The sequence below is a fragment of the Lipomyces tetrasporus genome (assembly GCF_029532465.1).
Source record: "Lipomyces tetrasporus strain NRRL Y-64009 chromosome Unknown POJ06scaffold_1, whole genome shotgun sequence".
Classification (NCBI taxonomy): domain Eukaryota; kingdom Fungi; phylum Ascomycota; class Lipomycetes; order Lipomycetales; family Lipomycetaceae; genus Lipomyces; species Lipomyces tetrasporus.
In genome coordinates this window covers 1,029,710-1,055,579 of record NW_026611596.1, presented here as the reverse complement: position 1 = coordinate 1,055,579, position 25,870 = coordinate 1,029,710, and the positions used below count along the sequence as shown (strand labels likewise).

General features: G+C 53.0%; 8 protein-coding genes across 8 annotated transcripts; 3 read left to right on the top strand and 5 right to left on the bottom strand.

Moving 5' to 3' along the window:
* Positions 1–117: 117 nt before the first annotated feature.
* POJ06DRAFT_242735 (ETC complex I subunit conserved region-domain-containing protein) lies at positions 118–1,394 on the bottom strand. The gene is made up of 3 exons (XM_056186254.1): positions 943–1,394; positions 672–877; positions 118–613 (listed from the first exon to the last, which is right to left on the bottom strand). Exons 1-3 carry the CDS (start codon positions 1,268–1,270, stop codon positions 554–556), a joined length of 594 nt encoding a protein of 197 aa, XP_056047210.1. The 5' UTR covers positions 1,271–1,394; the 3' UTR covers positions 118–553.
* Positions 1,395–2,489, top strand: POJ06DRAFT_242730 (mitochondrial F1-F0 ATP synthase subunit F of fungi-domain-containing protein). Its single transcript, XM_056186253.1, has 6 exons — positions 1,395–1,491; positions 1,659–1,765; positions 1,868–1,919; positions 1,975–2,001; positions 2,061–2,091; positions 2,150–2,489. Exons 1-6 carry the CDS (start codon positions 1,429–1,431, stop codon positions 2,194–2,196), a joined length of 327 nt encoding a protein of 108 aa, XP_056047209.1. The 5' UTR covers positions 1,395–1,428; the 3' UTR covers positions 2,197–2,489.
* A 605-nt stretch (positions 2,490–3,094) lies between these two features.
* Positions 3,095–7,417, top strand: POJ06DRAFT_6578 (uncharacterized protein). Its single transcript, XM_056191348.1, has 3 exons — positions 3,095–4,006; positions 4,063–4,178; positions 4,231–7,417. The coding sequence occupies exons 1-3, from the start codon at positions 3,388–3,390 to the stop codon at positions 7,279–7,281; spliced, it is 3,786 nt and encodes a 1,261-aa protein (XP_056047208.1). The 5' UTR covers positions 3,095–3,387; the 3' UTR covers positions 7,282–7,417.
* Positions 7,418–8,093: 676 nt separating this feature from the next.
* POJ06DRAFT_279457 (uncharacterized protein) lies at positions 8,094–9,788 on the bottom strand (the record flags this gene model as incomplete). The annotated part of the gene is made up of 1 exon (XM_056189816.1): positions 8,094–9,788. One exon carries the CDS (start codon positions 9,786–9,788, stop codon positions 8,094–8,096), a length of 1,695 nt encoding a protein of 564 aa, XP_056047207.1.
* A 3,199-nt stretch (positions 9,789–12,987) lies between these two features.
* Positions 12,988–14,056, bottom strand: POJ06DRAFT_264586 (uncharacterized protein; the record flags this gene model as incomplete). The annotated part of the gene is made up of 4 exons (XM_056189017.1): positions 12,988–13,221; positions 13,279–13,613; positions 13,641–13,879; positions 13,932–14,056. 4 exons carry the CDS (start codon positions 14,054–14,056, stop codon positions 12,988–12,990), a joined length of 933 nt encoding a protein of 310 aa, XP_056047206.1.
* A 2,326-nt stretch (positions 14,057–16,382) lies between these two features.
* On the top strand, positions 16,383–17,031 carry POJ06DRAFT_234742 (mediator complex, subunit Med19; the record flags this gene model as incomplete). Its single annotated transcript, XM_056185801.1, has 2 exons — positions 16,383–16,566; positions 16,628–17,031. The coding sequence occupies 2 exons, from the start codon at positions 16,383–16,385 to the stop codon at positions 17,029–17,031; spliced, it is 588 nt and encodes a 195-aa protein (XP_056047205.1).
* Positions 16,970–19,375, bottom strand: POJ06DRAFT_6489 (uncharacterized protein). The gene has a single exon (XM_056191330.1). The coding sequence runs from the start codon at positions 19,081–19,083 to the stop codon at positions 17,176–17,178; it is 1,908 nt and encodes a 635-aa protein (XP_056047204.1). The 5' UTR covers positions 19,084–19,375; the 3' UTR covers positions 16,970–17,175.
* Positions 19,376–21,538: 2,163 nt separating this feature from the next.
* POJ06DRAFT_264583 (uncharacterized protein) lies at positions 21,539–24,853 on the bottom strand (the record flags this gene model as incomplete). The annotated part of the gene is made up of 3 exons (XM_056189016.1): positions 21,539–23,370; positions 23,425–24,298; positions 24,350–24,853. 3 exons carry the CDS (start codon positions 24,851–24,853, stop codon positions 21,539–21,541), a joined length of 3,210 nt encoding a protein of 1,069 aa, XP_056047203.1.
* Positions 24,854–25,870: the final 1,017 nt, after the last annotated feature.

Sequence of the window (25,870 nt, the reverse complement as noted above, 5' to 3'; positions counted from 1 at the left end):
ATTTTGCGAATAGTTATTCGGGCGAATATTCGTTGCGAATAATATTCGCAATTACGAATATTCGTAACAGCCCTACTACTGGGGAATGTGGCTCACGGGTTCAATGTTTGCATTGGAGCTGTTGAGAGACTTACTGAGCAGTGTTGTCGTTCATTGGCAAGAGCTCACAACCACTTGGTAGATTTACCCATAGCGAAACATATACAGTGATCTCTGCCGGCGTAGAGCCTCTCTTCGCCAGTGGTGCGAGGCTAACCGCGTCATGATGTCATGGACTGTGTCATGGTCATATTATCATTCTGCGAATACCTAACAAAACGTTGAGACCAAACCTAACCGAAGGTCGAGTGCAACGATTTCTTAGATGCTGGATTAAGTGTTCTCGAGAAGACCTCCGCATCCTACTTCTACAAAGATACTATTCTTAATTAACATTGTACCCTGTATTACCCAAACTATACTGTGACACGCTAGCTAGAGAAGAATCAAGATTCCAACGGCTCTGATAACTACCCCACCCAATCAGCATGCGTCTATTATGTTCAGCAGGTCCTCATTTCGTACGAATGTGCTTCAACGGACCGGGGCTATGCAAGAAGTTGGTAGCGTATTGCTATACAAGGGTTAGCCCTGAGACCACACTTCACCCAAGAATACTCTTAACAACTCACTTTTGGTCGGAAGTCGCGCTTATGGGGCTCCTGGATGTAGTAGTCCCACCCCTGATTGGTTGCAAATCGGATCGCGTCCTCCTTTGACTTGAACTTCACCTCCGTTGCCTGCATGTAATCGCCACTACTGTGCCAACCCATCATATCATTCTCCCATCGGTTCGACTTTTGATCAATGTCCCAATCCAATCTCCATGGCTTGGTTTCTGCAAACACGAAGGTGTTATATTACTTCACTACTTACATTTCCACAGAAGATCATTCAACTTACCCCAAGTACCGCTCTGCATGGCAGTCTTCGCGCGCTGGTAGATACGAACAATTCGCTTTGCCGAGAGCTCCTCAGGTGCGCCGCTAATAATATCGTAACGCTTCAACTGTTCCGGTTCAGCGGGAGTCTTGGTCTCGGGACCCGATGGAACGGATGTAGTTGAGTTATATCGGCCGATCAGCAGGCTTGCCGGATGTGTGGCGGACACTAATGGCCGTCGAGCAGCCATCCGTGAGATGCTCATGGCGGTATGTAGGCCGACCATCGTTCTTAGATACAGATGATCAATCAATCTCCGACCCGACTGAGGAGAAAATAACCATCCCATCTCGGCGGTGTGGTTGGTGGACGCATCTATCGCAACTTTGCGCGTTTACACCGTAATACCCACGATTCCGATGCACTATGCCGGACCGGAAAGAACTTCGCATCCCACTCCGCTTAATCAGAGATCTACACCACTCATTCCTCAACAATCCGACCACAATGTCGTTCATCGTCAAGCGTCAGCTGTCGACCCTTATTCCCCCTAAGATCGCCTCGGCCTCGGTATGTGGGATCTTCTTGCAACGTCTAGAGTTCAATTGTCTGCACCTGCAGCTCAGCTGATTTGTTCTTTCCGAAATGCCCCAGACAAAACAAGACGACAAATTGGCAGCTGCAAGAGTCAGCATTATGGATGAATGTGTGTTTTACTAATAGATTCTGATTTGTAGAACCTTGGTGCCGCTCCTGGCGCTAAGCGTCTCGCCGACGTCGTCGGGTTCTACAAGGCCCTGCCCCGTGGCCCAGCTCCAGCTCCAGTCCGCAAGGGCCTTCTTGGGTAAGATGATAATCTATTCAAAGTCGGCACAAATTCAATTGGAAACGAGAAGAATTGGAATTGGAATGACTTCTGCTATCGATTGCTAACTGTTGGATACAGGAAATATACCGCCAAATACTTTGACGGTGACAACGCGTCCGGTGTCCCATTGGTATGCAGTCCTGACATTGTGATTTACTGGAATTTGATGGCTAATAGATTTCTAGGTTCACTTGATTGTCACAGTCTTCCTTGTATGACTAACTTATTTCATATGGGTTGTGAATTGTTCCGATACTAAATTTTCTGCTAGATCTCCTACACTCTCGACTACAACCTTCACTGTAGGTTTTTCCTTCATGATATAGCTTTTATGTACTACCTGTACTAACTGAACATCAGTGAAACATCACAAGAAGGGTGCTGAGCATGAAGAGGCCCACCATTAGATCTGTTATTAATTGAGATGAGGGTACGGCGCATAGCGGTGGGAATGCACTGGTAAAGGCTTTGTCTAATATTTTCCAATATGTGTGGGATATAGTAGGCGATAGTTCATAGAATGTAAATGGCAATAAAGCTGTCCTTTTACGATATTTAATTTGATCCCTGAAACGGCTTGTAAAAAGCAAACCACTGTGTGTTATTATTAACCGTTTTTAAAATGGATCTACTTCTAGCTGCAATAATCTTGATAATTAATCCTGGATTTGACTTCATACGATATTTACTGGTAGCTATGGTGTAAGGAGTCAATCATCTCGTCGTGTCTTCTACATGACGCTGTAGAAATCTTTGCCCTGTCGCCATCACCAAACCCACCATCGCAAGTTCGCGACCCCACCTAGAAGGGCGATTTTTGCGCCAGCCTTCAGCAAAACTATTCCATTTTTCTACTATTCCGGCTAACAAATTACACTTGTCCAAGGACGTGTGACGGGACGGCTTGAGCGTTGTAGAAGTACGCTTCGATTTATTCCGTTTTGCGCTGGCCGGCGTGCCCTCCGCACATTCGCGAGGAACAGAACAGTTTTACCGGTAAGATTTTTGCTCTTGGCTTTTGATCGGAATGATTTTGGTCCATTTTGGTTCTGGAGAGAATTGGAAGCCGCCGATCTATTGATACGATGTGGAAATTTGCTTGACTTGGACAGCTGCATGAATAGTCGAGCCATGAAGCGAACTGTTTAAAATACGCCACACATTTCGATATCTCCGCCGCCGCCGCAACTACTACAATAAATCATTTATTCGCATGTCCAAACGTTACTGTGTATACTCAATATCTCCAATATTAACTAGATCGACCTATGTGCGCTGATAACTGTTATGAAGTGGGAATTTTTCCTCGCCTCTTGTCGAAACGTCAGCTTGTATAGTTGACGGTATTACAGCAACAAATTTTTGCGTCAGTCGGGCTTGGGCTTTAGTGCGATTAACAACGACTGAAGTTTCCGTTTTGATGCTCAGATCGCTGAGTGACATACATCAGTTAATGGGAACGGTTTCTGTACTGTTGATAGTGGGCAAGCGAGGCTGATATAATGTTGCGGATGCAAATAAAATAGATCGTGGCATCTCTTATCAATTTCGCCAATTTGAAAGTGCATGTACTGACGATCTTGTTTGGATATAGGATTATGGAAGGAAATGATTCTTCGGAGCCTCAGAACGCAGAACCACCAGGTTATCCGTCGCCGCCCGCCACGGCGGATGCAGTGATCGCTGACCCCGGAAGAGCAGCGACAGATGAATTTAAACAGCTCGTGGACAACATCAACAATGGTTCTGCGGATGTAGGCGATCAACATCTACGTACAGATCATCCGCTGTCGAGAACGACTTCGACGCCCGGCTCAGAAACGAATAGTAATGCCAGCGGCCAAACCTCAGCGGAATCAAAGGCAACAATAGTCACGTCAGGAACCACGAAAGTGGCACCGACTGCAAAGAAATCGTTCAAACCACAGTCTTTAAATGGTATTTTTCGCCAGTTACAGGCAACGTCGGCTGTTGCGGCAAAACCGTCGTCAGAAAAATTAACTACATCATCAATACCACACCAGTCGTCACAAACTAATCTCAATACAGCCAGGCTGCGGATGACTCCGAAACTGTCGACTTCGGCTGGTGCTTTCACGCTCGCTCCACTACGACGGGATCTGTCTATATCTCCGCGGCCAGGCAGTGCAGGTTTACAGTCTGGTTCAGGATCTGGCTCACGGACGGCTACTCAGCATGTGTGGAATAGGGGTCAAGGTAGATATTGTGGTAATCATTGATTGTCGACAGGAGCATGGCTGATCTACTTTCAGTGCAATCTGCAGGACCGAAACCACACAAAGAATTCTCAGAAGAGGAACTGAAGAAGCTGGGCATCCATTTGACCGAGAGTATAGCTGCAGAGAGTAAAGAGACCAAATGGGCCGACGTACGTCGCAAATTCTGATCGACGAAAGAAGATTATTTGTTAACATAATTAGGATGACGATGACGATGACTGGGGCGATACAATCGAATTTGGTGATGGCACAAAGATTGTCCTTTCTCATGACCACGATCATCATCAAGAATCTCCGAGCTTCAGCAAGCACGAGGCTCCTCCAGAGGCGGAGAAAATTGCACAATCCCAACACGAAAGCCAGCCAGACCACGCGGGACCGCCACAGGTCTCGGGCGAGTCTTCACATCAATCTGCGATACACCATCCTGCACATTCGCCATGGGCCCCAATACCGCACGCCCAGCCATCGTCGCTACTGTCCGAGATCGCCGACAGCGAGAAAAGCGAGTCCCACAACGACATACACAATCGAGAAGCGCCACATTTCGGAGCAAACTTTTTCCGACAAGAGGAATCTGTACCACAGCAGTACCATCACTATCCACTGGATCATGACTTGCCGCCATACGGCTCACAAGATGCACGGAACCAGCCGCAGCCAATAGTCTTGCCGCGAGATCGATTTTCCGATATGGATTTTGACCGTTCATACGGCTCAAGGCCATCTCAAGGTGGCGAGCTATATAACGACAGATCAGGACAGATGGAGTCCGTGAGGAGGCGGTCCTTCAATTCTCGACGACCCCAGCCACCGCCACCACCACCGCAAAAGGTCGTGGGTATCATGTCGCGGACAGGCAGTCAGGAGTCCCCGCTCGATGACCGAGATTCACGGGCTAGAAGAGGTTCTTCCAGCGTTAGCAGTAGTAGTGGTCGCAGGCGCATGTCCGTGTCTCGCCCTAGTGAGGATGAAGTCTCGATCGAGAGCGGCAGAACTCCATCCGACGGCCAAGGTTCGCAGCCACGATCGGCTGGACAGTCGCCATCGATGGCATTCAGCCAGATGCATCATAATGAGAGCGAGCACGAGCCAGGTCGACGGCCTCCTCACATCACGGCTGAGCAGGAGATGATTATGAAACATTCGATCGAAAATGCGCGGAAACGGAAAGAGGAAGAGCAGCGACGTGAACACGAGCGCCTGGAGGCGGCTCGAAAAAGAGCGGAGGAGATCGTTCGAAAGAAGCAAGAGCAGGAGCAACGGCAGCGTGAACAGCAGAAAGAACAAGAGCAGCAAGTGCAGCTAGCAACAAAACAAAAGCAAGAGCAGTCGCAGCAGCAGCCGGCACGGCAGCCTGAGAACGAGCAAGAAGCTTTACCAAAGCCCGTGATCGATCACAATGAAAGTGCGGTGGCGTCATCTCCGGAGGTAGAGCACGCGGTGTCAGCTCGAAGTGCGCACGACGCGGCAAAGGGCAGGCGGAAAGAGTCATCTGCTTCTTCAGATGGCGCAGAGGGCATGGATGCATCAGTTACTGCGGCTATCGAGTTTCTAATTTCCGAACCGTCTGCTGGTCAGTCACCGCCCGTGTCGAGGGCGACCATCGCCAAGCCGACAGCTCCACAGGGAGCACCGCCAAGCACGGGATGGGATAATGCTCGAAATGTAATGGGCCGGGGAGGACCGTGGAGTCGCAACGGTTTGAATGAAGGATCGCGGCCGCCGTACGTACGGAGCCTCGTGAACGGCAACGACAATGTGTGGGGTCCTGTCGGCAGCCGGAGCCGGTACCCGGCTATTGATGGCGTTGGAAATGGTGCAGTTGACAGTCGTTCGTTCCTATCGGGCCCGGGCAACGGGCCCAATGCGCCGGCAGACTGGAGTGCGAAACCGAACACGCCGGCACAAATGTCAGAAAACTGGAGACGGCCGTTTGCGCCACCAAAGGGACCGGCAGCCAATGCGTCTGCATCTTCGGCACCTCCTCCTCCAGTGGGACCAGCAGGGTCGGCGATCCATGCTCCGGTCGGAACTCCCGTCGCATCTCCAATCAAGGGCGGGGCTTTATCTGTTGGCCAGTCGTCGCCAACAAGCAGTCTGTCATACGATGGCAAGCCGAACGACGATGGCACGGGCTTATCAGGCACGGGCGTACCGTCGGCATCATCTGCGTCGTCATCACGGCTACTGTCACGATTCTTCCCGTCCGGCATGCCGCAACGGGTAGATTCGATCGGGGCGCCGTTAGGCTCGTCCGCAACTATCGGAACAATGTTGACTGGATTGAGCGATGACAGATATATGGTGAACCAGGACGACCGGGTGATGGACGATTATTTGTTGCTGTCACAGTCGGTTCACAGTTTATCGGATGATTCGAGCAGTTTGCGGCCAAAAGTTCACCTGCCACCAATTTCACCTACAGTCAAGCTGCCACCGGCGGCCGGCGAGCCAGATGGCAGGCCGAATGGTGCGAGCTACGGTGCGCCGTATTCGCCGGAGCTTGCCGGTTCACAATCGGCGGCGGCGAGCCAGTTGCACAGCGCGAGTTTGGGACGCGGGTTGGTCGAAAACATGCGAGACCAGAACGGCAGTACAGGTGCAGGTGGCTCTCTGGGGTATATCGGAGGCAGGATTCCGTCAATAGGCGCGATCGAAGCAGTACAGTCGCGGATCGCAATGACGCTGGGGGCGGCGCACGCGGACGGCGGTAAGCTGGTTGGAAGCAAGCAACAGTCGCCGACGTCGTTGTCGCCAGTGATGTCGCAGTCGCAGCTAGTGCCGTCGCCGATCCGGAAGCCGCCAACGACGGCCAAGTTGGCAGTGACGAGTGTCGAGCCGGTCGACTTGCGGGCCGGGGAGGAGGAGGACGACGGCGACGGCGACAAATACAAGATCAAACTTGCCGAGTATCCGCAGTCGTATGGGCTGTACCGACCGAAAAGAAGCATGCTGGAGTGTTTCCATCTGACAAGGAAGATTCCGGGCAACTTTGTTGGCGCGATAGCGTCTGCGGTCTCGTCGGCTTCGCCGGCGTCGAATCCGTTCAATCCGCAGCGGCGAGGAGGCGGCAGCAGCGCGTACAAGATCATGCTGCCTGGTCTGCACGACCACATTCTAATTCCGGTGAACAGTTCAGGCGCGGCGATTGGCGGACACTACAGTAGTAGCAGTAGTAGCATCCGGCGGGGCGGCGGTCCCGAGTCGCGCGAGTGGAGTCGTCGAGGCGGCGCGGTGTCGTCGCGGTAGTCGTAGTTACGACATGAACAAATTGTTGTTGTTACAGTTTTGCGTGATTTGATAATTCGTGCACAAATTTCTCGTTTGTTAGTTTCTATTTATTCGAGTTGTTGCAAGTGGTGCGATGGGGGAACGACGTTTTGTTTGTATTAATTAATTGCGCAATCGTGAGATATCATTAAGCAGGCAGTCCGTCTCGAGCGATCGTAATGGCGCGTCGCGGAACATGTTCGGACTTGTGCAGTCAGTTGAGAAATAAATAGAACAAATTTCAGACAACGTTAATAAGCATACAGGGGCAATTTAACGAAGTGTTTCGAGGATAGACAGTCATTGGTATTAAGCTCGACTCGATGAATTGTCAGGTGGAGAACGACAGCACTAGCCAAATACAGTCTAGCCCCACAGCAGCGCACGCCAAATAAGGTTCGTTTCCCCTTCCCCGGATAAGTTTAAAAAAGGTTGTGGTGTAGGCCATGTGATCTAATAAAGTACGACGCCCGTTATGAAAAGTCTGGCGGACTGCCAGAGGCATTGGAACCATACCATTGTCTGGTTCGTGAAGGTGTGTGGGACTGGGACATCGACGGGGTTAAAGCTAATCCCAAACAGGAATGAATAAATCATCTTCAAAATATCTGATAATTATACAACCCAATCAAAAGAAAAAAATAAAATTTTAAAATAAATACAACGAATACCAATGAATTTGACAGAGCACGGACTGACGCCATGTAAAACCAACCCAAAAATCCACGCCCCGGCCCATTTTTGCCACATTCGGTCACCGCGAATTTTAACCCCATTTCCCACCAAAAAACCTATCCGACTAGCTCGCCTCTAACGATCTCGGCATACACACCAATGACTTCGCGCAGCACAGACCGGATGCCCCAGCCGCCACCAACACCTCGCGCGCCGTACCGGGCCCACCACCAGCCGATGAAGACGGATAGGCGGTCGTCGCCGCCGGGGGGGCCTCCTAGGGGGGCGGCGGCGCCAGAGTCAATGTCGAGTATGCTGTTGTGCAGCTCGTGCTCCTGGACTACGCGCAGACGCTGGAGCACGTCGAGCTCGCGCTCGTCCGGCGCGCGATAGTACAGGCCCTGGTCGCCGGCGATGATGGACATGTCGCGCTCGACCCGGCGGACCCACATCATGAGGTAAAGCGCGCACTCCCAGCCGGCGACGACGTCCTCGATGCCGCCGGTTGTCGCGTCGTCGTTGTTTGCGGCGCCAAACAACACGTCCATGGCGACCTCGGCCGCGACGACGAGCGTCTCGGCCGTGCGGGCCATGCGGGCGGCGCACCCGCGCACGGCGTGCACGATCTCGCCGACGTCGTGGTACCTTAGGACTTCCTCGACCGTGCTGAGGTCGAGGCCGACAACCCGCATGCGGGCGAGTTTCCAGGTTGCTTCGGACGCGCGGTTGAGGCAGCCGACAATGTCGGCGTGAATGACGCGCATGAAGGACGACAGCACGCCCTCGAGCTGGTCGGTCCTGGCGGCGAACAGCAAGCCGCCGCTGCGGGCGGCCCAGCACTCGATGAACATGCCAGTGGCAAGGATGCGCTTCGCGAACGACGAGCAGCGCATGTGCTGGCCCTTGAGCACGTACTCCATGCCGACCCGGAACGTGACTGCCGGCGCGGGCGGCAGCGGCGTCGTGCCGTTCCAGACTTCCTCCTCGCACGGGAGCGTAACGACGCCGGGCTCGCTGTTTGGGATTGTCGGCGGGAAGTTGAAAAACGCGGTCAGGCCGCCAAAGAAGACGTAGACGGCGAAGTAGGTCCGGCGCATGGCCTCGAGCTTGATCCACTCGTCGTCTTCGGACGCGGAGTTCGTGATGGGCGGCTTCGGGGTCCGGCGCAGGAGCTCGTACCGGACGCCGGACGCCAGGTTTGCCAGGAACGATTTGACGGAGCATGCAAACTCGAGCCCTCGCGGGTCGCCTGACCAGGCGGCGAAGGCGGTGTTGAGCAAGACGGTCTGGGTAACCCAGAGCGGAGCCGAGCGGGACGTGAAACCGTCGGTGTCGATGCGGGCGTTGACCATCATCTTGGACGCGACATGGAGGCGGGACGCTAGTTCTTTGTTGGTCGGCAGGGCGCCGAGCGAGAGAATGGCGAGCAGGAGCGGCCGGGGAGTGTTGTGGGGCGAGAATGTGGGGAGGTGGATGAATGGGTGGAATGGGTGGTGGGCGGTGATGTACGTCGTGAGATGGTAGGCCAGGTCGCGATGGGTTGGCAGCGGCGTGTCGCGCACGATGTTGCCGGACGGATCGAGTATCAGGAGCGTCTCTCGCAGCAGTCGCCTTAGGGACGCGGGGTTTTGGGACGAATCCGACGACGACGCCCGCGACTGGCGCTCGTCGTCTCCATCGTCGTCGTCATTGTCGTCGTCATCATCATCATCATATTCGCCCTCGGACTCGGCGTGGACCAGCTCGCTGTCGCCGTCCTCTTGCTTGCCATTCCACGCTGCCGGCGGGGCGCCGAGCCGAGTCATGAGCATTGCGGCACTGATTTCGGGATTCGTGTGGTGTTGGGGTTGATTGAGATACTGTGGTTCGTGGCCCGGACCGGGACCGGGACCGGGACCAGGCCCCGGCGGCGGCACCGGCAGTGGTGGCGGCAGGGCAGCAGTCGGAGTCGCATCGTGGTGGTCAGGTTTTCGGTCCAGCGTGGGCGACGTGGGGGCGCTTTTCGCAGCAGCAGGTGTCTGTCCGGCGGCAGCCGCTGCTTTGGCGTGAACAGTGCGGACGTGTCTAAGCAGCAGGTCTCGACGGACAAAGGTGGATTTGCACTTGTCGCACTTGAACGGGCGCTCTTTTGTATCTGGATGCATTGTCAGTCGTCGTCATTGAGCATCACAATGCAGCAACATTTGCACTCACGGGACCGCTCGTGTCTGTTTTTGTGCTCCGACCGGGAGAAAGCGCGGGCACAGAACGAGCACTTGTACCGTCTGTCGGGGTGGTTCTGGGCTGATGATGAAGATGCTGCCGCCTGTAGCTGCTGTGCCTGGCCGACGACAACGACGGTGCCAGTGCCAGTGCCAGCAGCGGTGCCGGTGCCGTTTGCTTGCCGTCGCCGCGGCACGGATGGGTCTGGCGCGGCCGTGACTGTGGAAGAAGGAGAATCTGGCTGACCGGGCGTGCCCAAGGAGATGACGGACTGCATTGCCTGCATTGTTGCCTGCTCTGATCTGGTGCTTGCTCTTGCTGAGCTCAGCTCGGACCGTCGTGGCGGATTGTGAGGGACTTGCGTAGCCTGTTGAGGAGGATAGCTGGCTGGATTTGCGTGAGAGGCGGCAGCAGTCAGTAAGAATGAGTTGAGTAGCAGGATAGTGTAAGTGGGACAGTGAAGGTGGAGAAGTGCGGGAAGAAGAAGAAGCAATTGCTATGGTTTGGCCCTGCAAATAAACTGGGGGGGGGAAAATACCCCGCACGTTTAATCGGCGGCTGTTCTGGGGGCGAGTACCCTCGCGGGTTTGGTACCGCCGTGCCTTGTGGTTGCCGTGCCAATCGGCACCAAAACACTCACTGGCCAGGGCCCCGCGGAAACCACTAGCCCAAGGCCCCACGGACCCCGCGAGCAGTCTTATGGGTCGAGGAGCACGAATCGATCCACTGTTGGCCAAGCCCCAGCTATATGGAACTGCACCCCACAACAAGTCGCTTTGATGCATGTGACAAGTGCAATTGGTGCTGAGAATTATTCGACTACAACAGAAAGAAATGCAATGATATGTGGCAGACAGCGTCTGTTGTCTGTTATTAGTTGACTCTAATCACACCGATCTACCTAATTGTGCATTCCGTCGGTAATTCCTGACATCACACCACACTCGAGTTGCATGTCTTCGGGCAGGCACACTAGATACCATCGCTCTATCCACCGCCGACGAATACACAACGGGGTCACCCAAACGAGGACAGAAGAATCAACATGTTTGAGCAATGCTAAAACTTTGGAGAGACCCCAGCGCACACGACACTTCCGATTGTTCCACCCGAATTCTGGTTCCAAATTAGCTAAGTGGGACCTTGATAAGGCTGACGACGTTCTAGTTGCCGCAAATCGTATTTGGCAGGCTCTCTTGCCTAATGCGGCAGTTTCGTGAATGTCAACGGATGTTGCCAGATGAGGGGAGGACACTAACACATTGTCCAGATAAGTACCTTGATATTGTAGAGCTTCATCTATGTTGTAGTAGTGCAAACTAGCTGCTCAATACTTCCCAAATTATATATAATATCTACCTCTCCTCTCATCTTTCTCTCTTCTGATTGTTTCTCATTTATCTTTCATCGCGACCTCAATTGTTTGGTTCATTTAGTTCGCCAAAGTCTGGGTGTCGCTGGACAGACAGTGTATGCTGCGACAAAAGGGAGCTGATGAGGCTTTGGTCCGTGTGTGGGCTAAGGAATTTGGCCAATCTCATGGAATTACTGTAAACTGTGTGAATCCTGGACCTGTTGCAACCGGTAAGAGCTTGAGCATCTATGGCCCAGCAAAGTGCTTCTGCTGACCCATTTTGTAAAAATAGATCAATGGTTCCAAAGCGATGAGCAGTTCCTCAAAGATATGCGCTCCTCAAAGGATATGCAACCTCTATAAATTGACTCAACTCCCGCCCACTGCAAGGGTCGGCGAAGTCGATGATATCGCTCCTCTGGACGCTTTCCTATGCAGTGAGGACGCCAGATGGACAACCGGAGCTTGCCAGTCTGCCAACAGTGGTCTTTATAATTAAAGAAAGCATAAAAAAAAAATAAGCAAATTCACATAACTCATCTCCTGGGCGGCTTTATGATGCTCAGCAGCGGCTGCCATGGGGGTCGGCTAATAAAACTAAGGATGAGGAGCGTCTGCTGTTTAGGTAAGTAACTGGCTTCGTTCTCGTTCCACATAGCTTTGTCAGGTTCTAATAAAGCACCTAGTTGCTTTATGACTAGAGGCTACTTGCGCCAGGAGGAGAACCAGTACATGGTATATGTCCTCCACAACTAGGCGCCAAGTTGCCTAATGAAATTCAACACCTTGACGAAGTTGAAGAGATTGTTTTGGGCTACAGTCTGCAGTTGCACTTCTTTCACCTCTTTTTTTCAACCTTCATTTGGCGGTTGGCCGTGTCTTACATGCTAGTGGGGCAGCAGAGGTCATAGATAGGATTTTCGAGATGACGATCAGTTTAATGGCGGAAATTTGGAAGGTGATTATTGTTGGTTTCGAGTGGGTGTCTCATCTCTTCAGCGACAATTGAGTGCATTGTGAGGCTTTGATGTGTTTGCGCCTGACCCGTATTACAATGACATGGACTCAAGTAGTGAAGAGGATCTTCCAATTAATTGAGGACATGCAATATAGACATGGTGCAATATACACATAGAATACACATTGTCTTTAATGATGATGTACACACTCTACTAGTATATGAGCGCAGTATACAACTAATCTAGTGGTCGTGGGCACGGTTTCTGGAAAGTGTATTGGATTAATCTCAGTTTTGAGTCATAGTACAAGCATCAAAGCTAGGGTGTATTTGTCAAGCCGAGAAACTTCTTTCACAAGGACAAACACAGCGAAGACTGTGGTAACAGCAAACAGTCTCGGATATCCAACTGGCAATGATAATAAGACATGTTATGAAAAGCACGTACCGTGCAGAAAGAAGTACAAATACAAGGCAAAATATGACGAATGAACAGTTATCGAGGAACAGGCTGTGCGTAGGAAGTGTTTCGCCATACGCGCAGGATCGCTGTGCGCACCATTGAGCCCCTGAATTGTGTCTCGAACCATTCACGCTGGAAGAAATTCACTGGTGTCGCTTCCAAGTGTTGATTGTTGAGGAGATGTGAGGGAATACAATCGCCTAGAACAACTTCCTGAAGGTTTGGTGAGATGTTCTGCGCTACATATTCACCATTTTCGACAAGGGTCTAAAGGAATATTAGTTAAACTGGTATAATACAGTCCTTTATACGTTTATCACGTACAAATGACTGTGATGGCTCGAGTAATGTTTCCGGTGTGCAGTGTTCATCCTGTCTGCGGAAGGTTTCCAGAACAACAAGCCTGACTCTCCCAAACCAGGTTACACCGTCCCTTTCCAACGGTCCATACGGATGCTGATTTAGTTGATGATAGAAGTCATGTCTAGCTTCATCCACCGCAGCATTTGCCTCCTCGAAGGACGCATAAAAGCGCCTGGGTGGCCTCCTTCCTCGAGTCTCTTCGCGAATACACATCGCCAGGCCGAGACTGCAGCGCAACGCGCATACGGACCAAGAAATTGCTGGCCGCATACTATCATAAGACTCGGAGACAGCGACTTCCTATGCAATCATCAGTGTCGCACGATCTCCCTCCCAATATAGCAGAGCAGCGTCTGAAGCTCTCGTCGTGTTGTTCATGGTTGTCTCCGAGTCATATTCATTGTTGAGACCACTCGCTATTTCTAAACTGATTCCTGAATTTAATAGGACCTCACGGAAGATACTAGATGACAATCCACTCGCCATTGCGGCGTGAAGCGGAGTTGGTGCCGTGACGACTATGGCAACACTCCTCATGCTGTCGTACCATAGTTGAGGATATCTGTGCACTAATGTCAGCAGGCCCATTAGACACAAAACTGTGAACCACATACTTGGATTCCTCTCTTTCAAGGATTTTTTCTACTCGTTCGTACTCTGCCCGACTCGCTGGCACTTCTAGCCTGGTGTCCGGAGAGAGTGGTCGCCTAACAATGTCCAAGAGTTCAGAGTGCTCCATCGGGTTGTGACAGTCAGACGCGGACTTTCTTTGCTCTTTTGGCGAAATCTCAAAGATGACTTCCTTCTTCGTTCATGTCTCAAGGCGCTGGCCGCTTATATATTGTACTGCGACAAGCTGACGATTGCAGGCTGCAGATCCGTTACTTGTGCGCGCGGTCGTCGATCGCGTCCATATTCGATTAGTGAGGGAACAGTGACACCAGAATGACAGAAACTATGCAGCGAGGTATAAAGGTTCAGAGGTTCAGAGGCTTGACAGATCAATTAATTTCTTCGAGATTCAGAGTTAGACCAGCTAGTGTCTTCATGTTTGATTTCGGCCCGGATTCAGTTGACCTGGTGAAGACGGTCAGGGACGGTTGGGAGCGCCGCACAAACAGCGGCGAGCTCTGACATCGCACTTCCTTGGGCGACACCTTCACCAATCATCGGGATTCTTATGTGATTAGGCTCACTTGAAACTATGCCTAATTCATTAGACTGCATGTGTAAGTGAGCTCATTCCTGTTAAACCGATTCATATTGTCTTGCGGAAAGGGTGCGTACCGACCTGCTACAATTTCAAGGCTGTGTCGATGCCAATGTGCTGAATCTCTCACCAATAGCACGAGCGTGGCATCATAATAAGCCTTCAAAAAGCTCCTGGCCCTGCTCTAACTCTAAGGCGAACTAATCCGTTAGGCCAGCATTAGGCCAGCGGAACCGCACTTGAAGATCCAAGACAGAAAAAGTAAATAAAACTTCCAGGCGCTCGTCTTCAACGCCGGTTGTTCGATCAATTTCACCTACTCCTTCGGACAAACCTTCCTTCATTTACTCGAAAACCTGACTATTTTAGAATCGGAAGCATCAGTCATGTACGGAACCCCTTTTGCTGGCTCTGCAATGGGGCGGCTCAACCTACGCTTGGAATGATGGACGTGTCATTGCGCTGCTGGTGCTCTTCGGAATTCTGATAATGTCTTTCATCGCTGTACAGCTCTGGAAGGAAGCAACGGTTACTGTGAATCCTCGTGTTATCAAACAGCGGAGTGTGCTTCCGGGTTCCTCTTTGCAACTTGTGTCGGTGCATCGATACTATCAAGGGTGCGAGCGTAATCAAATCAGGGATAATGAATATTCCAATAGTACTCTCACTTGTTGTCGGCAGTAGATTGGCTGGAGGACTCGTAACTGCCCTTGGTTTCTACACTCCATTCATGATCGCCAGTTCGATTCTTCTATCTGTAGGAGCTGGGCCCGTGACGACGTTTACGAGGAACACGGGTCATGCGACGTGGATTGGTTATCAGGATCTGTTCGGTTTCGGTGTCGGGCTAGGTCTGCAGTAAGCAAGCGTTGCTGCTCAAGCAGTCTTCTCCAGAAAGGACATTCCAATCGGAGTTTCCCTTATGTTTTTATGACAATCATTCGGTGGTGCTGTCTTTGTCTTTGTTGGTCAGAACGTCCTCGACAGTAAATTGATGTCAGGCTTGGCCTACATACCCAACTTTGACTCCACTGTTGTGGTAAATAGCGGTGCTACGGAACAGGAATGTCGTTGCTCCACAGTACCTAACCAATCACAATAAACTTCATTAAACTGGGATTTCATGCTAGATATGCTACAATCGAGAAAGTGTTCTTTTATCTTATCATGGTATCATACTGACATCAGACAGTTAGCGCCATTTCCGACTCGCCTTCCTGTTTTGGATATCACCTGCTCCGATAGTATGATCCGCAATTAGGTTTAAAAACCACTATGCTCTTTCTGCGCACAATCATTAATACCTATTAATTTCAAATCCAATATAAAGTAAATGTCGCATGCTCCGAGAAGGTCAGTCCGCTTTAGCATTCCACATGCTTCTGCGTTTCAAACTCCTATAAAATCCATCTACGATAGGTCAAATCGACTGGCAAGGTCTGGTTGAGGTTAGGACGATCTTGGATACAAGTCTGGTTATCATTGGCGATAAAGTGCAGATTGGTCCCAATCTTCAGTGCTGGTCACGAAACAAAGTGTGCTCTCCCGAAGAAAATTTGTAGAATTCAGCCACCCTGTACGGATTGAGGATATTCTATAACTAATCGTAGTAATCGCATTAGAATACACGATTACAAGTTACGATTGCTCACAAATCGTATCCACCACTAGCACTTATAATCGCATTTATTTGTCCATAGGGATTACCCAGGAGTTAATGGGCTATAGCATTAGCGCTAGCTTTCAAAAGGTTAGGGTTGTTTGTGGCACGTGATGCAAATCGCATACTATGATACTTGTGTCGCGACGGGCCATCATCAACTTCGCGATCCCAGCACACCCGGCCATCTCGACAATGCCCCCACTGCACCTGCCGCCCCAGACGCGATACACCGAGCCGACCCTGTCGGCGATCCAGAGCCTTGTGCCGCTGTTCGGCCTGGCCGGCCTACAAGCGTCTGTCGCGCGGGCGGATCCGGTCACGGGAGCCAAACGCAAGCTGCGCAAGAGCTATAAAGGCCACATTGCCGATTTGCCAGGTACGTTATGTCGCGCATTCTCGAGTTCGACAAAACGGCTGACTGACTTTATGGGATGCAGGCAAGAACGAGATTCCGACAGACCATTTTTTGCTGCGACTAGTGCATGCGCCCGAGCCCGACCCGCCCATCGACGTCGGCCGGCCGGTCGATCCCGAATTGCTCGACACCGTGTTCAGCATGGACAAGACGCCTGACGCCGGCGTGGCAGGGTTCGACGCGTCCGTGCTCGGCCTTGTCGCCGCGTCGCCGCCGGCTGCCGCTGCCGCGGGGATGACGACGACGACGACAAGGAAAGACAAGGCTGGTTCTGCCGGCGCGGCGGAGAGTAGTGCGGGCGAAGAAAAGCGACGGCGCCGGAAACGAAAGAGCGCGGGGTTGACTGGCGGCGAGGGCAGTGATGATGTCGGCCTGTCGACCGATGGCGGCGGCGGGCGGCGGCGCAAGCGGCGGAACGTGTCGTGATCGGTTTTTGTCTGGTTCATATTTGGTGTTATGTAAATATTTTGTGTTATGGAGTTGACGGCAATTACGATGCATGTATATTCGTATAAGATATGCATAAGCAATACAAACATTTCAAAGCTCATTACAGCAGAATCGACACAACTATACTTTCTCCTCAACAGTCCGCGGCACGTTGGGCTGGTCGAAATCAAAATCGAGCTCGTACAGCGGCAGCGGTTCGTCGACGTCCTGCCGCATTATGTACCGCCGGTACCAGTACGGCAGCTTCGTGGCCTGGTACTTTGCGTGGGTCCGGGTCGTGACGCCGAACACGCGGTCGAGCTCCTCGAGCGTGAGGGCCTTGGTCTCGGGCACGAACAGCAGCACGAGGAAGAACCCGACAATGTTCCAGCCCGCGTACCACCCGAACGCGCCCTGGGTCGTGAACGCCCGCTGCAGCGAAGGCCACGTGATGGCGAGGACAAAGTTGAAGAACCAGGTCGTCGCGGTCGCGAACGACATGCCGACGTCGCGAATGTAGAGCGGGAACGCCTCGGCCGAGTACGTAAACGGCACGGGACCCTCGCCGGGCGAGTACGCGATGCCGAACAGGTAGATCCCGAGCGCGACGCAGCCGATGCGGGCTTTTTCGTCTGGGATGTAGAACGAGAAGCCGGTGAAGAGCAGGAAGAGGGCCATGAGTGGGAAGGTTGTGAGCAGAAGGTTGCGCCGGCCGAACGTGTCGATCGTGTACACGGCCGGGATCGCAAACAAAAAGTTGATGATGCCGAACCCCATTGACGCCAGCAAGGCCGAAATCTCGCTGAACCCAGAGTCGTGGAAGATGACGGAGGAGTAGTACGCGATCACGTTGACGCCGCAGAACTGCTGCATGAACATGACGATCCACGAAGCCAGCGCAGCCCGCCGGTTGCGCGGGATCGTGAACAGCTCGAGCACGCGATTGTGGCCACGTTTGAGCGCGTTCTCCTCGAGCAGCAGCACATGCATGTAGTACAGGTCGCGTGCGGCCTGGAGCTTGCTCGTGCGGAGCCGGACCATGCTGTCGAACGCCTTGCGGTGGTCGCCGCGGCTAATGTACCATCGCGGACTCTCGGGACAGAAGTAGACCTGGCAGCAGACCATGACGGCCGGCAGCATGGCAGACCCCAGCATGAGCCGCCAGTTAAGACCAGTGATGTGGGGCTTGTCGGGCACGTTGTAGAACGCGACGTCGGCGACGTAGCCGAGCATGATCCCGAACGCGGTCCACATCTGCCACATCATGACGAGCGCGCCCCGGATGACGGCGGGCGTACACTCGGCCGCGTACACGGGCACGGTGGCCGACTTTGCGCCGATGCCAAACCCGAGACAGAACCGGGCGATGAAGAGGTGCCACCAGGTGTCGGTGACGCCGGACCAGATGCAGGTGATGGCCGCGACCAGGCACGAGATGAAGACGGTGCCGCGCCGGCCGAACTGCTTGTTAAGCGGGTCAGACAGCCAGCAGCCAGCACAGGCACAGCACAAGTACGGAGCGGAGTTGACGAGGCCGAGAATCCACGTGTCGTGCGAAGAATCGCCGTTGATGCCAAACTGGTCTTGGAAAAAGAGCTGAGCGCCATTGATAACGGTCTCGTCCATGCCCTGGACAGCGGCAGCAAGCGAGCACAGGATGACGAGCGAGTACAGTGTGCTGTTCTGTGCCCATTTGTGCTGGGACTCGTGTGCCAAGTCGGCTCGGTCTTGGTCGGTCAGCATCGGCAGGCCGACGCCGAGCGCCTTGGGATTCTGAGCTATCAAGCCGCCCTTTTTAAACAGCTCTTCGTACTCCTCGAGCCCGCTTGTACGGGCATACTCGGCCGCGTTGGCAACGACTTCTTCCTGGGTGAGATTAACCAGCGGGTTTGGGTCGTCCGCGACATCGCGCTTTTCGTTGAGACGATGGGCATGCCGGGTGTGTTGGTCTCGGTCTCTGTGTCCGTTGTCGGACTCGGACGAGGACGCGACCGAGACGCGGTCTTCGTAGTTTGTCGATGCGGGGACTCGAGGGTCTTTCGTTGTCATGCTGTCAGCGGGAGAAGATAGACAGTGTGACAGAGGGCGAGAGGAGGGAGAAGATGTGGGTTCAGTGAAGAGTAGAGAGCTGAGGCACAGAACAAGGAAGCGGACAGCATCGGCATCTTAAGAGCCGACGATCGACCTTCTCATCGCGGCGGGACGGGGAACGCGGCACATGCGGGGCGCCGGCGCCGCCACGAGGACACGGTGCACACTTGAGCGGAGAAGATGAGGTGGTGGACGGCTGATAGGTACATCACGCGGATACGGTGCGCCTGATGAATGATGAGCAATCGCACCATCGCATGGAGAAGAACCAGCGATAGGTCGTCTTCATGACGTCACCCACCGACGACCGCACTGAACTCCCCACATAGACACACGTGAAAGTTACAAAGTTACCGGTGCCGCTCCATCGACTGTGCTCGACTGTTCAACTTCACTGCTCACTGCGTGGTCGGCCCTGTAATCGAACGGAAAGCGCAAACGCAGCAGCAGGCATAACAAATCGCCTACCCGGAACAAGACTTAGCTCGGCGGACTTGGCGTTTCTTGCGGCGCCGCCCGGGTGCGGCGCCCGGTACATGCACCTCAACATGCGTAGAGAAGTGGTGCAAATGCGACAACGCTGCTGCAGTGGTGCCCGGTTCCGCATAACCGAGCGCAGATTAATTGTTCCGCGTGCAAGTGCCATGCAACACCCTGCGTCGTCCTTAATGTTGCATAATCGGCATCTGGAGGCATTTCTTTCGCTGCAACAGCAATATGACTCGGCATTCGCACTGCTACTGCTGCTGCTACTACTACCAGCAGTGCTATGGTCTTCGAACCGGCGCGCCTCGGTTCTGGCGATAAATTAAACTTGTCCGTTCCTCGCCTTTCCGGGGCAACGATCGGCGGCACCTGCCAGAACATGCCGTCATGGGCCGCCGACAACGATCTCACATCTTTCGACACGTAGTTGGAAACGTTTTTCCACCCCGGGGGGATGCCAGGAACGCGTTTTCTCGTGCCTGGACCAGTGAATGTGTAGCTATATTGCTATCAAGTGCGATCCAGCTAGTTATTGCTGCGCTGATCGTGTGTCTGCGTTGCCGAGCCAGAACACTATAACTTCGAGGCAGCGCACTCCGTTTCGGGCAGCCATTGCGGCGGTACACTCCCGGGCGGTTAATCCATAAGTCCTGCGTGAGGAGAATGTGCGGATTAGCAGAACCATGTTTTATCATGTCCGCCATCTCCAGCCAGCACAATGCACAGTCAGCAGCAGGCCGCCCGTACCTCCTGTCTGGGCAAGCTTTGTACTGTCCCCGTATCCGTCCCCGTATGGATGAGAGTCACGTAGGTTACAGGGGTATGGTCGGTCCATAGCCAATGAGCCTGGGCTGCCAACTGGGTAAACTAGTCTGGTCCATGAAGCACAGTTTTCAGACATGCATCGGAAGAATACGCCAGGCGGTACCGTAGTGCGCCGTATCGCGTGAACAATGTAGATCACCTACGTCATTTGCAGCCTCCGAGACATCTACGAACACTCTTGGCTGCAAATAAGCTGGTCAGGGTAGTAATCAGATTCACAATCGCTAAAGTTAGCAATCCAGATGTCGATCCATGCGAAATGGCCGCAGGGCAAGATTCGGAATCATGACAAAATGCCATCAGACTCGCACACTCTGTTGGAAGCGACGATGTTGCCCGAGTCTCTTCGACATCATACCGTGCGCACGAACGTCGACGCAGCTCTATTCCCGGCAACTGACAATCACAAATACCATATAGATTATCGATAACTACCAGCACCGATCCCTGACAAAACAAATCGCGCAGTCCAATTCTCAGTTATAAGCTCGCAACAAACGCGTTTCTGAGGAAAGCTGCAACTCCGAAAACCTTGATCGCTCTCGCCCCAGGCGGGCGGTCTCTATGACGGACGAGCAGCAGAAAGTACGTGACGACGGCTAATCAGGCGCATAATTGTTAGACTCGTATCCGCGGGCAAATGGATTGCATCCCATATCGTCCGTAATCTGCGGCTCCGGACCTAACCCTGAAATTCGCGATTAAGCTCGGCCCATAGTGCTGCTTATTTTGTCCCACATTGCCCCTAACCCGATGGATGACCGACATGGCCGGGCCAAATGATATTGAGACTCCGGAACAAGCAAAGGTCGGGATCTATGTTTTCATTTATTCCGAGCCTATTTCTTCGTTGGTTGCTTCTCTTTGATTAACTTGAATCGTACGGTTCAGACGCCGTCAGGACCCAACCAAGCTTGGCTATCAACTATAATACAACAATCAATATGTTACACAAACTACATATATGCAAACCTTACAATATCGCAAATGCACCACGAGTCCACGACATGCGCACAACAACAAACGCCTTTCGCAAGTAATAAAAAAATGCCCCGAAAAAAATAATTTGCTACTACAATACAAGCTACACGATTCCTGCTGATTACAACTCGAAGTTATCCGGGAACCGCTGCATTTCCGACCACTCTGGCTTGCCTGCGGAAGACGTCTCAGCCGCGTGGCTCGCTGCCACCGACGTCGTTGTGGGCGTCGTTTCGCCGGTTGAAGGGGCTGATGCCGATGTCGGCCTGCGCAACGGAGGCGCAACGTAGCTTCCCGCAGCGTGGTACGACTGCTGGGGCGGACCGGACGTGTAATATTGCTGGGGAGGCGGCGACTGCTGCGAAGCTGTCTGCGATGTGGACTGCTGCGACAATAAGGTTGATATGTCGTTGTTATACTGCACCTGCGGAGCCGACTGTGTGCGATAGGACCGCGAGTACGGCACGGACGGGTACATACTCTGTGACTGCGACACATACGGGTACGAAACGTTTGACGAGTATGGCTGCTGGTACGGCGAGATCGAAGCGAACTGTGGGATCTGCATGTTCGCCATGACGGCATTCGTAATGCCGCTTGAGGCGCTGCCGAACGGCATCTCGAAGCAGTAGCCAGTCCGCCGAAAGTTGTCAAGCACGACGTGCTTTTCGACTTCGAACATGTTTTCCTGTGATGTCGGGGTGGATAAGCCGGCTGGGCTTGCGGCCGGCCCCACACTTGTTGCCGACGGCGGCGAACCGGTCGAAGTAACAGTCGACGTTGCATCAAACACGCCCGCGATGGCAAGACCAGGCGATTGTGGCCCTGCCGCGGCAGCATACATTTGAGACGTGCCTGGCGCATACGGGCCAGTTCCACTCCCTGAGCGCGACGGCGCTCTCTCGACCTCAAACGAAGCGGCCGGCGAATCGTCTTCAAGCTTCTGCACAAGTCGGCTGTGTGGATCACGCATATACTCAATCTCAGCTTCAAAATCGAAATCAACCGGATCGACCCCGCCGCTGCCCGCGCTCTGGCCACCGTGATCGCTGTCTGCCCCGTCGTCACTGCCCGACTCGCCGAATAGACCCGTCACCGAGCGGCCCTCTGCCTCGATTGCCCGCTCAACAATGTAAAAATGCCGGCACTGCATCAGGCCAAGCATTAAATCCGATGACAGGTTGTCGCGCAGACTGGCGTCAATCCAGTCCAGGGTCTCCCGGACCCGTGAACGGCGCATATTGCTCCCGTTAATCTCGAATAACCGCTTAGCGATCTGCGGCAAGATCGTGCCGGTCTGGCAGCAAGTCTTGACGGCCGCTTCCCACACCTCGGCCCAGTATCGCTGCGGGCTACCAACTGACTGCCGTGCGTATATGTCAACGCGATGTCTGAACTTCGCGAGATCGTCGTACAGGATCGTGTTATGCTGCTGAAACTGCTGTTGCGACCGGGTCGAGTCGTTCAGCGTCGACATTTGCGAGTAGAGTTCGTGCACGACGCGCGAACGCTGGTCGGGTGATTTTATGAGCACGTCGTGGAGCGCCATGGTTGGGTGTAAGAACATTGCCAGTGTCAGTGACGATGCCGCACGGGGAAACGCATTGAATTGCTGGGAGAATCGGCGATTGGTCTGCACGATGATATGCTGTCGCAAATCAGGCACGATGTATGGCATGGCTGCTGTTGTTGTTGTTGTCGTCGCCGTCGTCGTCGTCGGCGGCACCGGCGGCGGCGAAGGTGTACTGCAGGCAACGAATAGGTCCCGGTAATACACCGCTATTGCTACCCATGAGATAAAAACGTCCGAAAGCGTGGCTGTTGCGGCGTTTATGCTGGTCGACGCTTTAGAGAGCGGTTTGAGAACTGCAATAATGACTTCTAATTTGCTGACAAAGTCGCTGTGGAGCCATGACTCCGGAGAGAGTACATCGCATAATTGTCGTTTGTTTGCTTAGATGATGTTAGTTGATTTGCTTCTAAGGCAACGTCCTCGGCACACTCAACTAGTTTTGTCCAATTTTTGGCGATCATTCGAGACAACGTTGACCAGGGCGGGAAGACACCGTCGCATGGAGACAGCAGCCGTATACAAACTAATCGGCTCATGAACAACTAGTGGCTTCAAGCCCTCAGTTAGCCTCAGCTCGTCCATTCGGGCTCTCAATAGCCCTTCTGCGCGTCCATATCGGTGAAAGTAGACATATATTAGCCTCATTGTCTTGATGACACCGTCCAGAACAGGATGCCGACACAAATCGGCCGCCAGCTGGTCAATATAGTGATCTAGCGGTTCGAGTGCGAGTAGGTGCGGATACCGCGAAGTGATAACTTCGGCTGCTGAAGTGAACAAGTTCAACTTTGGCGCGACGACGGCGACAAACTTGGAGCATCCAATCCGTTCCATGTCCGACATGACCACAGTGGCCAACTCATCCGCAGCAGGGGGACGGTCTGGAAACTCATGTCCCGACAAGCAGTACGTCCTTCCAGTCCGGGTTGTGGCGTAGATATAGACAAAGTTCTGATCGAACGCAGTCGTCAGGACGTCGAACGATAGGGTGAGAGAGTCTACCTGGTCGCCGCCTTGCTGGAGAGTCGTCGTAACCTTGGCACGTACAGTGTCGATTTCAGATGGCAGTATGGCTTTGAGTAATGCATGCCGTGATGGTAAAACAAATGACGGACTGGAATACTGAAAGAGACGTCGCACGGATGAATGGGAGATGGCGCTGATTGGCATTCCGGCAGTCGCGATTGACTCGATTAGGAACGACTCTAAAAGTTTCTGGTCGTATATCGACAGCCGATGCTTGCCGTCTGTCTTTGCGCGTTTTTGTGTGTCGTGCTCGCTATTCTTCAACGTGACTTCCTGGGCAAGCTGCCAATCGTTAGTCAGATCCACAACTCATATAATTGTCCAAATACATACCCGTATGCGCAGTTCCTCAGGCATTCCCTTGCAGTCTAATCCATGCTTCTTTACTCGATATGGATTATAGTGGGCCCATGTAGCTTCGCAGTAGTTGCATCTGAATATGGGTGGTGCATTCTGCCGCTTGACCTCGTGCGCGATTGAATCTGCCATTGTGTCACGCGGTCGTCCCGCTTTCCGCTTTGGCTGCGTGGTCGAAATCTGCATGTTCATGCTGGACCCATTTGTCATGAACGAGGAGGATACAGAAATCCTTTCGGCCCTGTGGGGTGCCTGGACCGTGTACTCGTTCGTGTGCTGGGGTGCGTAGGCACCCGTGTAGGCCTGACTGGCATCGTGAAAGGAGGTCTGGAGCAGTGGCGGCGGACGAAACTGGAGTGCATTGGCAGACGTGGCCGTGGCGGATGACGTAGAGGCCGGGTTGTAGGTGTTCAGTAGCGGCGGTCGTGGAAGCTGCGGCAAGCCTGAGATGCCCGGCGCAGGTGGCTGGTCAGCGTCCATAGGCAACGACAGGCGGAACGCGGAGGGCGCGAATGTCGTGTTGATGCGGGTTGTGAAGGCGGGCGCAGACCAAGTCGGAGAGAAGGAGGGCGTGGTGAAGTGCGCCTGGCTGCGATGTGGATAGCTTCACCAAAGTTGACGAAATCAGCAGGGGTAGCAGTAGTGGTAGTATGTTGTAGTCGTCGACATCAAGCTTCGCACCGTGCGGGGGACGGCGGCCGCGGTGGAGAGGAAGTTCTGGCGAAGAAAAAAAGTGAGCAGGCAGTTGGGGAAGATTCTTTAAACTGCGGCGGACAGAATAGTAAAAATAATGATGGACGGGGCAGGACCGGAGTGTCAGAGAGAATCCGGTGTCTCTTCCCTCAAACTGAGCCGGATCACGTCGGGGTTTGTATTATCCTGAGTATTCTGTATAATGAAACGCAGTAGCAGACAAAGCACCCTCGGCCGGCAGTGCCACATTGCAGCGCCATCGCTGCTAATAATTCCTGTCTGTTTAGTCGTCCATTTGGCCTCGCGACCTTGGACGCGATAATCATCATCAGCTCACTTTTGCTTCCCGACCCCTGCACATCCGCAAAATTGCGTCTGTTATAAGCCAGTGCGGCGCCTGTGGAACAAACCTTATTTATTTCTGGTGTAATCTATGCGGAAGATTATGGCCGAATGTGGCCGTGAACTGCGACCCACAACAATAAGCTTTCTTGGTGCATCAAAAATGGGGTGATTGCTTGAAGAGCGTCTTGAGGCCTCACGTGACGTACAACGCGTAGCTCCTGGCACAGCTTTGCGCCGTTGCCATGACGGAAACTGCGCCCTATCTTTCAGCACCACCAGGCGCATTGGACATCTCGAGCCATAATAAATACTTGTTTGCAGTTGAATTCGCAGATATCGTTCATTTCGCGAATGTAAATTCATGTCAAATTGCCCTGCGACTGTCCTAGTCGCATTTGCGCTCGAACGTACCGAGACTGTTGTACAGCTGAGCTTAATATCTTCCGTATTATTATAGTT